Source organism: Lingula anatina, chromosome 10, assembly GCF_051362555.1.
Source record: "Lingula anatina isolate TDL-2025a chromosome 10, LinAna3.0, whole genome shotgun sequence".
NCBI lineage: Eukaryota > Metazoa > Brachiopoda > Lingulata > Lingulida > Lingulidae > Lingula > Lingula anatina.
The window spans coordinates 12,704,635-12,717,117 of record NC_141776.1 but is presented as its reverse complement, the minus strand read 5'-3'; the positions used below and the strand labels follow the sequence as shown (position 1 = coordinate 12,717,117).

The following is a 12,483-nucleotide window of genomic DNA, read 5'->3' as shown; positions in this document are numbered from 1 at the left end:
TTTTATCTCCCTGTTACGTTGTCTGAAACCAAGATGGAGGTAGAGGGCGGTGTATTAATTTCTGTCATGCAGTTTTCTTCTATTTAACCGCGAACCGAGGGTCAATTTTAGTGCAAAATAGCATCATGTCATCAGACAGTGAGTTGGACGAGTTTTACGATGCAGAAGAGGACACTCCTGTCAAGTTTGTGAGGTAAGTGGCTCTTGAACATGTGGGTCGTATACTGTGTTTATTTCCAAGATGTTTGAAACTAACTTCAGGTATAGTAAAAATAGGCCACGAAAAGTTATAAGCCGGGACTGCAGTTGTAGAAGAGGAGGTGTGCTATTAATAGGCCCAGCATTTGAATATACATAGTTTTTTCATTGCACTATTTTTTTTATTATTATTATTAGTGGAGCCTATAACAAAGATGACGACCTAGAGGAAGAGGAGAGACAGCTTCTAGAATTGAAGAGATTGGCAGAGGAAAAGTATGTAAAACAAAAAAAAAATCTCTGTTAAGTTTTGTTTTAAGAAATTTACTAATTATGACAGTGACAGATTTTTTAACAAGAAAATCTGGTGGCACAAGTTATGCAGTGTTTGAAGTAGCCTCTGAAATTCATGCCCAAAGTTGCTAACTTTTGTCATCAAATTAATCTATTTCTAACACAAGCGTGTATCCTAAAATGATAGACAAAGACATATTTGATATTTTTTCCAGACGAAGACAAGAAGATGAAGAGTTGCAAAAACGACTGGCTGATATTGAGAAAAGAAAGGAGGAACAACTGCGTTTGGTGAGCAAAGAATGTCCAGAAAAGTAAACTGTTTTAGTCAAATACCATATTACATGACAACTAGCAAGCCACAGTGGAACTTTGCCACATCCTTTGATAACATTCATTTCTCTAACATACACATTTGGAGTGAATGATTTCCACCTTAAACAAATTTTGTTGAATTTCAGGAAGCAGAGAAGAGATTGGAATTAGAAAACAAAAAGAAGAAACTAGAAAAGATGAGAAAACTTATGCACCAAGAAAGCACACCATTTTCTACTCCATCCAAAGAGGAAGAAGGTGAAGGTGAGGTCAAGGATACTCATAGGTCATCTGAAACAGAGGCTGCAACCTTGGAGGAAGCTGCAGTGGCTATCCAAACTGAACAAATGGGAGGTGGAATAGATGACACAGCTGAAAAGAGAAAAGAGATTGTGATGGACATACATAAAGGGTTAAGTGATGTACAGGAAAAAGTTGAATCTGTGATACATGAACTTACAAACAATTTGGATTTGACAGGTCATGGTGATGGGTCAGGTCAAAGTCATGAGTCAGGTCAAGGTCATGGTGACGCTGGTGGTTCAGGCTTTTCGAATTTTTCCCCAGACCTGAACTCGATGTCTGCCCAAGGTGATGATGTAAATCTTGACAGTCAGACTCAAACAGTGGAGAAAAACTCCGCTAAGAATAAAACCATACCTCACATCAGACATACAGGAGCAAGCACAGCTGATGGTGCCAAAAGAGGCACATGGCCGAAGCAGGGTAGCTACGGAGGTGGAGGAGGGGACAGAGTCCGCATGGATTCAGACTCTGAAAATGAGCCGGATATTGTGAGGAGCACCAAGCATCGTTCTGCAGTTGAAATGCCAGCACCAGTGGCTCCACCTAGGAGAAGGAAAAAAATTAAGAGCATGGCGGAAGAGGTTGTAAGTTTGGAGGTGTGACTTAATGTCCTTGAAGTTTGGTATAATTGTAACATGATTGAATGTTTTATTACTCCTAAGGACTAGTTCACCAAAAGGACTAAGGTCACTGAAAAGTTAATAAAATTTTAATTTTATTGATTTTATATTTGATTTAGCTTTATCAGTGCACGCCACTGACCCTTCTAGAGTTATCATTCTATTCATTTCAAAGTTTTCACTCTTTCAGACTTTAACACCAACTCCACCAGAACAGCCATCCGGGCTCCCGAAGAGCACCCCTCAAGCCACGCCTACGATAACCCCTACATGTTCAGTGGAGAACCTCACTAAAGCACTGGACCATTGTTTGGATTTGAACAGTGCAGTGCAGGGAGATAGACATGTCACCACTATGGTACGTTTAGATTAGTCCTTGTTGTCATTGTCATTGTTGGCACTGTCATTGTTGGAGTAGGAGTTGATATAGAAGTGGTAGTAGTTGAAACAGTGGTGGTAGTTGTAGTAGTAGAGATATAAGTGGTAGTACTGTAGTGGTAGTAGCAGCTGCAACAGTAGCCATAGTTATAGTAATAGTACAGGTAGGGGTAGTAATAATAGGAGTAGTAATTATTGTAGTAACAGACGTGGGAGTAGTAATAGGAGTAGCAAAAGTACAAGTAACATCTGTATTTAGTAGTAACAGTGTTTGTAATAGGATGGTTGGACAGTTAGATGAATTAGTAGCAGATGCTGCAGTTAGAGTAGAAGAAGTGCATTACTAACGATTGAAATGAAGGAGTTTGTATTTTTGTAGATGCCCAGTTGCTGGCTTGTATTTTTTAGCATACTAGGTTTTCCATTTGCTGGAAATTATATATGAATGTGAACCTGAAAAGTACTTTGGACTCCAATTTATACTGTGAGTTTTTTAAGATATTGCTTGATATTCTTTTTAAAGTTGCCTCATAGGTCTATTTAGGAAACTGCTTTGTAGGTTGTAAGTCCCTCAGTCTATTATGGTGTTTAATCATGAGCTTGACTGTTCTCCTGCTTGATAAGTATTCTCGCCATTTCTCCTCAACCAACAAACCCTTCTTCTGCAGGCTCTGGATGCTCACGCTACCAAAGGGGAGGGGGAGGCACTGATGACTCCGCCCACTGCAGAAGAGACTCCACCCCCCTCTAGTAACATCATTCCAGACTCCTCCCAGGCTCCACCCACCCCTTCTTCAGGCTCCTCCTCCTCTGTACCACAACCAGATGTTGAGGGCAAGGATGATGAAGGCAAAGACAAGCAAGGATCCTATGACATTGAGATTGCGCCAGGGCCGAGGCCAAGGTCAAATTCTGGAAGACTGTTGTCTGACAAGGTGGGAATTTGCCATGGGTGTACTGTGTGTATATATATCACTATTTGTTGAAGAGATGTTAATTGTCTCCAGAGAGAGTTAACATGTTTTTATCTACAAAGCATGACTTTTGGAGCCTTCATCAAATCACCTTGGGTCATGACTAACTTTAAGGAATACGCTTATAGCTTTGAATGACAAAGATAACTTTATCTTTTTCTATTTTCTCTCATATTAAAGACTCATCCATGTAGTAAATGTGAATGACTTCACTCTCATGTACATGAACTGATATTTAGTAATTGATGCAAGCAAAAATTGTCTTTCTATCAGGAAATCTTGGACTCTATCATCATCCGTAACTTGGATACGGGAGAGAGCCTCCCTCTGAGTTTGGCTGAGGAACAACTTCCACAGGGCACCAACCCCCTAGCCTTGCACATCATGAGAAGAACTAAGGAATATGCAAGGTAGGGATCTTATCATTCAGTTTAAGTTGACTGAATTCTTACTAGTAGTTCATCACCTCCCTTCATTCTCTCTCTCTTTCCCTCTCTCTCTCTCCACTTCTTTTTCACTGTGACATTTCTCTACATGTTAAAGAGCAACACTAGTATTGCAAAGTATTGAAGAAGATATCTCTGTCACACAGGCAAAAATGTTATTTCTCTCCACTTCTTTTCACAGTGACAGTAGTCTAGAAGGTAAAGAGCGTCACCCAACAGACGAGGTGGACGCAGGACCCAAGTCTGTACAGGCAGTGGCCCAACAAGCCAGCGCGGGAGTCAAGAAAACGTGTGTATCTTTTATGTTATACTAAAAGGATGCATACTTTAAGTAGTAGTTTTTGCATTTTATACCGTTACTAGTTTTCACACATTTCAGTTATTTTTTCAAATTGTAAAAAGTCTCAAATAAGTATTTTTTCATAAAAAGTCACTGAAAATTGTGAAAAATGAATAATAATAATGATAATTATATTTATTATTATTTTTATTATTAGTTAAGGTAATGTATTTGATTTATTGATTTTGATATATTTATTGGACAATTACCTTTTTTAGGGGCACTAGACTCAAGAAATTGTTTGGCAAAACAGTCAGCAAGATCAAATCTGTAGCAGGTAGGTAGTATAAAAGTTTTTTCTCCCTTTTTTCTGAGCATGCAGGAAAATGTGATTGCAGCATTTTGTCTGTGCTCTCTGAAACACTTTCTCTTACTTTTTCTTCAGTATACTGCTAAGAAATATAACATTTAATCTCTTATTAAGTGGTTGATTGGCCTTCTGAGTATATTGAAAGTCTTTCGGATTTGTTCAAAAATCAGGATTAGTGTTACAGTTGTGTTTATTCTTCCTCTGGACCCCCAATAGAGAGCTGCACACTATCAGTGCTTGAATTTTCCAGATTTCCTTTAATGGGTCTGCTCATCAAGGGATTTAAATAAATAATTGCTTTGTGACATGAATTTATAATATTGTGACAGTCTTTTTCATCTTTTCACCCCCAGGAGGAAACCACGATGACAGCTCTAGTGACGAAGAAGTCAGTTTAGATGGCAAGAAGTTTGTAAAGGTACAGTGGTTTTTGCCAAATCTGATAATGAAAGAAGAATAAGTTGTAATATTCCCTTATATGTATATGTAAGAAAAATCCTCAAAGAAAAAATCAACTTTATCTATATTTGATAAGCATTTAAATTCTGTGATTTTATTACTACCATGCTGCTCTTTCTGTGGAACTTTACAGGGTGCAGTTAGTCAGGTAAACAAATATGTTGTTTTATCTTAAAAATCCCAGTTTAGCACCTGGTTAAGACAGCGCACATCCTTGATGAAATCACTTCTTAAGTGTAAACCTTAACCTTGAGAATGGTACTTTATCTGATGGGTTTTGCTCCCCCCCCTCTCCCCCACTCCCTTTTGTAACAGTGGTGTTGGTAATGTGTTTTTGAGGGTGTAGGGGGGCAAGATTACACAATAAGTGGTTGGTTTGTGGGATAGTTTTACGTGCTATGCTAAGGGGTGTTTTTTGGTGGAGGGAGGGGGAAAGTTTACATGATAAGGGTGCCAAAATTGATTAAATTGGAAAAAAATGGAAAGTCCTTATTGTGCATGTGTGAAGGAAAAGGGAAAAACACTGCCTGTCAGAACTCAAAAACTTCTTGTCTAAACTTTCCTGTATTTAATTAGGGTGTTTTAATTATTGTTTATTTCCCTTAAAAACCAATTTATTGATATAGTTATTAGACTAGGCTTGATATAGGTTTCATTTTCGTTTCCGTTGAAAACATTTTGTTTATCTTTATTGCCATACTCTCCTGTAACTTAACTCATCGTAGTTTTAAGTTCACAAGAGTCTGTCTTCGTTGACCAAGGCCCACACAAAGAGACACCAGACTAGTTAAAAAAAGCTCAAATGTTGTATAACACTGGCCCACTTTTGGACCCTGCTCGCCTTAAAGGCTAGTAGATAAAAAAAAAAGTTCATAGCACATAATCTTGTTTGTTTGTTTATTTAAATAATTATTTATTTAAGTTCATTTTTATGTTGTAGGTGAAGGCATCTGGTAGCAACAAGGGACCATATGACTTTGCTCAACTAAAGATGTGTCAGGATCTGAGTGGGGAACACGTGGTATGTATACATCTGGTAACTCTGACCTGGCATTGGAGTTCCTGTTTTGAGGGAAAAATCTGATCAACTCTTAATCTGTCATATCAACAAGTGGACAGTGTCCATAAGTGATTAAAGTTTACTAGTGGCCTATGACCACAAATGACCTGGCATAGCTATGGTGGACAATAGAACGGTTTAGATACAAAATAAGAAATGCAAGAATATTTCCATGTTGTTGTCAGCAAATTTCCCATACTTGCCAACTATCACCATGCAGAGTGTCACACATGATAGATATGTGTTCCATTTCAGGGAGCAGTTTGGATTATGAAATTCTCGCACTGTGGAAGACTTGTGGTAAGCTATTGTTTTAATGCACATGTGCACCTATTAAAGGGGAGACATATAGGAAAATTAACACCTATAAATGGAAAAGGTATTTGTGGGAAAGTACAAGTCTCTGCTTTTGACCTCTGGATGTCGTATCATGTTGTTTACATTATTAACCAGGATCATAAATCTATTTCAGTCTAATTACATTGCTCCTCTGTGAAACCCCTGCTATGTCAGATTCATCATCATGAGAGGTTTTGATTTACTCTTTCAAATTTAATTATGAATTGCGTATCCCCTCCTGGGTTAACATTTCTTGGTCAGTTGAGTCAATAATACTTGACCTTCACTTAACCTTGACCTTGATCTTTGCAGGCCACAGGTGGGCAGGACAACATACTGAGAGTTTGGGTCCTGAAGAACTCCTTCCCCTACTTTGATGATATGAGACAGAAATACAGTGAAGGTAAATTTTAATGGAATTCAAAAATAATGTAATTTTGACATTTATCTAAAGTGGTGTTTGGTGGTAATTCAGGTGCTTCGGTTGAGAATTTTTATTTATTTTCCCTCAGTAGACTTATATGAACAAGAAAATGATACCTGTGAATAAACTTTCCACTGCTTAGGTCAGGGTCTTTGAAAAATCAAGCCTCAGGTTTTTAACTAATTTTGTTTCCTATTTTTGGTATTAGCAAGTGCAAGCTTGCTCCATGGGATGAGAGGTATGTGCATAGTTACCGAGGCCTGGTGGAGTTTTTCTCCATATTTTGCTGTATTTGAGGCAAAAATACTGATAAAATTGCTGAAAAAGCTGCTTGAATTTACTAGTGTTTTGAATGTTCATCATTGCATGGATGGATTTTTTATTTGAGATTTGACATATTTGAATTACACCGCTTGTTTTACAGACATATACCAAATAGTTTTTAAAGAATTGCTTTTAATATTTTTTAGATCATGTTATCATCTGTTGTAATTTATTATTTAATTCAAAATAAAGATAACTGTAATTCACCATTCTGTTACAACATGCATGGATTTTAAGGCATGTTGCTGTTGTTGTTGCAGTTTTGTTTCGCTGTTTTGAAGTCGGCTGCTACTAAATGAATACACTAAAAGTAGAGACCTTTTATAATGAAAACCTTTTAAATGAAAAAGTAAATTACTGTTGTACTATGTGAAACAGCTGTAAATATTATTATATAACTAAATCGGCCACTATCAAGTGTGTTTGTATGTAAGTTTGTCAGGCAGATCAGTTTGGTAGATTTGGATAGTGAATTTGAGATTGTGGTTGCCTTTATATTAATATAAGATTTATCAGTAATGATATTACTTTCCATCTCTGTTTCAAGTTTTTGTGTGCCAATAGGCAGGTTTATCAGACATGGTTGATTTTGATGAAAGGTGTACGTTGTATAAAAATGGTAGCACAAGTATAATACTCATATGAAAAACGGTATTAATAGTATACATATATCTTTATTGGTTGTTTATGGTTGTAACCAGTTGTTGTTGGTGTTATTGTTATTATTATTATTATTATTATTATTATTATTATTACTATTGTAAAAATATTATTATTATTATTATTATTCTGACTATTGAAATAAGTAAAAATAAAAAATGTGTACATAGTATGAAACTCCTCTCAAACACACATTATTATTATTATTATCATTATAATTGTTATTGTTGTTGTTGTTGTTGTTATTATTATTATTATTATTATTATTATTATTATCAATGCTATTTTCCACTCTCAGCCAAGGTGTCTCCGGCCCCATCCCAGGAAAGTCTGGACTCCGTACAGTCTGCAGACGCACAGACAGAACAAGGGGTGAGGTGTACTTTTACCAAATAATCTCTAAAAACTTCAACATTGTTCAGAGAATGCATTAAAAGTGCTTTACTGTCACAGAATTAGTTAAAATAATGTAGTTGGTTTGATGTTCTGGTGTAAGAGGGTTTGTTTGAAGTACTTCGAGCATTTTATTAGTTTTCTTGGGGGTTCTTGAGGAATTTGAATATCTTGATGAATGAATTTTATATTCAAAGTATGCATCTGTTCACTGTTCTGCTTGTGTAAAGAAATATCTAATAGTTTGTTGATTGTAAAATATAGTAAAGGGCACTAGCAATACAATTATATAAACATTCTAATATGGGCACTATGGGCTGGAGGCCTAAAATTCCTGAATAAATTTGTTTGTTGTCACATTATTTATTGTAATGTGGTTTTTCCTTCATCATAGGCATCTGGAGCTACTGGTACAGAAGAGGAGGAGGAGGAAGAGGACGCCCCATTCATGAAGAAGCCATTGTGTACATACAGAGGACACTCTGGGGATGTTCTGGATCTCTCCTGGTCCAAGGTGGGTGGTGCTGGACCTGTTTTTTTTTTTTTTTCTTTTTCTTTGGAAATTTTATTTATTTACTTTATGATGTGATAAAGTGTTGTTTAGACTGTACAGTACGCATTGTTTAGACTGTACTGTAGTTGAAGTAATGATTTTGAATAGATATACACACACTTTTGGTATCTGGTGTACACAATTACACAGTAACTTCCCTCCATTCACGGCTTCAGTTCTTCTTAAATAATGAGTTGAGTATTAAAGAATTCTCTGTCGCAGAAGCATGCATGCACATGTGCACACACACACACACACACACACACACACACACAATCACAAACATTCACACACAATATATGTAATTTTTTAATCATTTTCAGAATTACTTCATCCTCTCCTCATCCATGGACAAGACAGTGAGACTTTGGCACATCTCCAGAAGGGAGTGCCTCTGCTGCTTCCAGCACATAGACTTTGTGACAGCTATTGTATTTCATCCCAAGGTTAGTGTCACAGGAGATGGGGTCTTAGGTTTAATAAAACCCTTAGAATTAAATCAAACAAAAGTCATGATAAGTAATTTTTTTCATCAAACCATATAATTAAACCAATAGTAATATAGTTCATCAAAAAGTACTGAAAGTAATGAAATATTACCATCTTTTTTCTCTATTTCTCAGGATGACAGGTATTTCCTCAGTGGCTCTTTAGACGGCACATTGCGCCTCTGGAACATCCCAGACAAGAAGGTCGCCTTGTGGAATGAGGTCAGCGGACACACTAAGCTCATCACTGCTGCCAATTTCTGTCAAAATGGAAAGTTTGCAGTGGTGGGGACATACGACGGAAGATGCATATTTTATAGTACTGATGTAAGTTATTAAAAGCACACCGTGAGAGTGGACCTTAATGTGGCAAAAAGAAATGATGTGAAAAGTGAAATTTCTGCAGTTTTTACTGAATCACCAAGGTATACCCAGGCTGTCAGAAACTGTCGAGAAAATTATGATTTGTAAATCCACTTTTAATTAAAGGATTAAGGTTAAAATGTTCACTGTTATGAGTGAAATTCACAAATTCCCATTTCCAAAATTTAATGAGAGTGACTAGACAACTTTTTGTAAAGCAGCCTGGTTTCAAACATGTCATGTGATACCCATTAAAGATTCATACAAACAATTTTCGGCGTTCCTTTTATTCTACCAGATTACAAGGTTTCACGTTTTCCAATTCTCATTTCAGCAATTGAAATACTACACGTTAATTCATGTGCGTTCAACACGCGGTCGTAACGCGAGAGGAAGAAAAATCAGTGGCATCGAGCCAATGCCGGGAGAGGATAAAGTGCTGGTCACTTCCAACGACTCCCGCATACGCCTGTACGACCTGCGCGATCTTACGCTCACATGTAAATACAAAGGATGTGCCAACACGAGCAGTCAAATCAAAGCTGGGTTCAGGTATGGCGAGACATTATTATATTTTATTGGCAGATCTAAATTTTGGCTGGGGGGGGGGGGATTGGGGAATGGAGATTAAGATTTTTTTTTAGGATAAATGAAATGTAGGGAACAGGGATGGAGAAGTCTCTTGTTTTTTGTCTTGTTTTGTTTTTCAGCTATTTTTGGGGAGGGGGGAAGGGGGTGCATAAGATTCCTGTGTCCCATTTGGATCTGCCATTGCAATTGTACTGGATGTTCAGATAGAGCATGATTTTTTTCTAATGAGGCATATTTATTGGCTGAAGAAGTTTTACAGGTGCTACAAGCCTGTTAGTCAATTTCATTAACTAGAAATTTTTAAAAATCATGGAAATTTTAAACAATCTTTTGTGTCCATTCAAAAAAAAACTGCTTGTATTTTGACAATGAAATAAGGGCTCAATTTCTGTTTCAGTCACAATGGAAAGCACATTATTTGTGGCTCTGAAGATCAGTTCATCTACATCTGGAAGACCCAGCATGAATTCCACAAGTTTTCATCCGCCAGAAGAGACAGGAATGACTTCTGGGAAGGAATTAAAGGTATAAATGGTTTTGAACACTAAAGAATGGAAATTGAGTTCCGTACTAGACACTCTGCTGTACATGGAATGAGGACCTATATCTCATCTATATTCCGTAGATTCTGACTGAGCTGATTATCACTGTTTTTGAATCTCAGTCATCTCCAGAAAATGGCATTTTGATTTTAGAATTCAGATTCAGTGCATGTTCAAATCACTGACTTTGTTTTTTCCAGCTCACAACGCTGTGGTCACGGCAGCCATATTTGCTCCTAATCCATCTCTCCTACTTCCCCCCACTGAGGAAGCTACAGACACTCCACCTGGTGATCACCAGAAGAAAGATGGCAGCCTCAAGAGGGCAGATGCTGCGTGCGGTGACGTTTTTCTCTCTGCAGACTTCACTGGTGCTATCAAAGTATTCACAAATCATATAAAACGCCAGTCATCCTCGACATCTTTGGTGTCTTCGGGGTCACTGAGATAGCCACCTTTATGAAAAGTCTAAGGTGTTTGTAAAATGTGATATATATATAAAGGAAATTTGATAGATGTTTACAGATATACACAATCTCTTGGGTGTAAACAGTAAAAAACAGTAAAAATAGATATAGCTGCAGTGTGTGCCCAGTAAGAGCTTTTCCGTGTGCCTCTCTCAACTCCTGTACTCAAGTTTGGCTGTAACATTTAAAAGGCTAATATGAGTACTGCTTTATTTTGAAGATTCTGAGTCTCTTATGCCATGTTTCCATCCAAAATGAGTTAACCTAGCTTGAAATTGGTCCGATTACTATGATTTATTGCAGGGAGCCAGTCTAGTTTCTTGCCTTATGAAGGTTGTAGGTGGAGTGGATAACATTTTTTAACAACCTTACATGATTTTTTGATAAGCAGACAACATGCTGAGATGGGCTGTACCAAGATAGGTAGATCCAACTTGAATGGAAACACGGGCATTAAGTTACTTCTATGTTGTCTCTGTGTTAGACATTTTGCCATCTGCTGCAGATCTATATATTGACGCTGAAACTTTAAGTTGTATAAATAAGATATTGAAAATAGGAGCTGGATAGTTTGAGGGCTTTCGATGTTTTTTTAACTGCAATTTTATTAATACTTCGTCAAATCAGGACTAAGGAAAAATGCAGCCCTTGAGATTCTGTTGGTAAAAATTCTCACAGGATTTTGCAAAGGCAGATTTCTTTAATCAGTTGAAGGTGATTTAAGCAAAAGTGATGTTGGGGAATTAAGTTCATTTAAAGATATGTTCAATTTTTTTCCCTCCCAGTCAGTGACAAACTTGGCAATTTATATATCATGAAGATCAAGTAATTTCTCTCTAACAGTCAAGTGAGTACTTTGGCCTTTGTTCAGTTAGAAATTCAAATATTTTATGCTTCACAATTTTGTGTTCTTGCTTTGTTTTCAGCATCTTAGATCAAGACAGTATTTTTGATGATCAGCATAAATTATGGAGATTAAATAATGTCATTTATATACCAGGATAATATATATTATTAAGTGCATTTTACTTCTCTGTTTTTATTGATACAGATCATGTGCTTCACTGGAATTATTTATTTCTTCCTCCGATCAAAGGTAAAATATAATTGTAATCGGGAGAACTTTGTGTACTGCTTCTACTTTTGTGCTATGCAACAACTGTTCTTTTGTTTAAGAGATATTAACATTGAGATGCAAACTACTATACATTTCATTATAGAAGGCCATATGTATCTATGTATTTATTTGTATGAAATTAAAGCTGAAATTAATCAAAATTAGAGCAAATATGTTTGACATTTCTTATATTTTGTTCAATGTCATGTCTCTTTAATTTTGTACAATTCTTTGTTTACATTTTTAGCATACTTTATGAGTGCACAATAGCACAAGTAGATGCTCCTTACTAGTATCCAATTCTCTCTCTCTGTCGGTATGTGTGTGCGCGTGTTCATACAATTATTTTAATTACAAAGAGCTTGAAAATTGTTAAGATACACTCAAGAATAAAAAAATATAAACCCTAACACGGTTTGAAGTTGAAAGACAACCAAAGTAAGGGAATGTTTATCACTCACAATGTTAGCATTTTATTTTCTTGGAGATTAAACATAGGATACACAAAATCTGAATAAAAAA

The 12,483-nt window shown here is 36.6% G+C and overlaps 1 protein-coding gene across 5 annotated transcripts; it reads left to right on the top strand.

Annotated features, from left to right (window-relative positions):
• Positions 1 to 2: 2 nt before the first annotated feature.
• On the top strand, positions 3 to 12,371 carry LOC106168085 (WD repeat-containing protein 44). Of its 5 annotated transcripts, none has more exons than XM_086997364.1 (22): positions 3 to 193; positions 397 to 474; positions 708 to 783; positions 954 to 1,697; positions 1,924 to 2,091; positions 2,780 to 3,046; positions 3,359 to 3,495; positions 3,713 to 3,820; positions 4,090 to 4,148; positions 4,535 to 4,599; positions 4,774 to 4,788; positions 5,581 to 5,661; positions 5,956 to 6,000; positions 6,352 to 6,442; positions 6,672 to 6,701; positions 7,746 to 7,819; positions 8,235 to 8,354; positions 8,717 to 8,839; positions 9,017 to 9,208; positions 9,579 to 9,796; positions 10,233 to 10,360; positions 10,578 to 12,371. In XM_086997364.1, the coding sequence occupies exons 1-22, from the start codon at positions 126 to 128 to the stop codon at positions 10,826 to 10,828; spliced, it is 3,138 nt and encodes a 1,045-aa protein (XP_086853490.1). In that variant the 5' UTR covers positions 3 to 125; the 3' UTR covers positions 10,829 to 12,371. The 5 variants fall into 5 exon arrangements, with proteins under 5 accessions (XP_086853490.1, XP_086853489.1, XP_086853491.1 ...); XM_086997363.1 differs by having other exon boundaries at positions 954 to 1,709; XM_086997365.1 differs by lacking the exon at positions 4,774 to 4,788 and having other exon boundaries at positions 954 to 1,709.
• Positions 12,372 to 12,483: the final 112 nt, after the last annotated feature.

Bases quoted from the DNA above. Each gene is read 5' to 3' on its own strand.
- LOC106168085 (XM_086997363.1), top strand. From the start codon at position 126: ATGTCATCAGACAGTGAGTTGGACGAGTTTTACGATGCAGAAGAGGAC. The intron at 3,496-3,712 runs GTAGGGATCTTA...TTCTTTTCACAG, and splicing joins AGAACTAAGGAATATGCAAG to TGACAGTAGTCTAGAAGGTA. The intron at 4,149-4,534 runs GTAGGTAGTATA...TTTCACCCCCAG, and splicing joins CAAGATCAAATCTGTAGCAG to GAGGAAACCACGATGACAGC.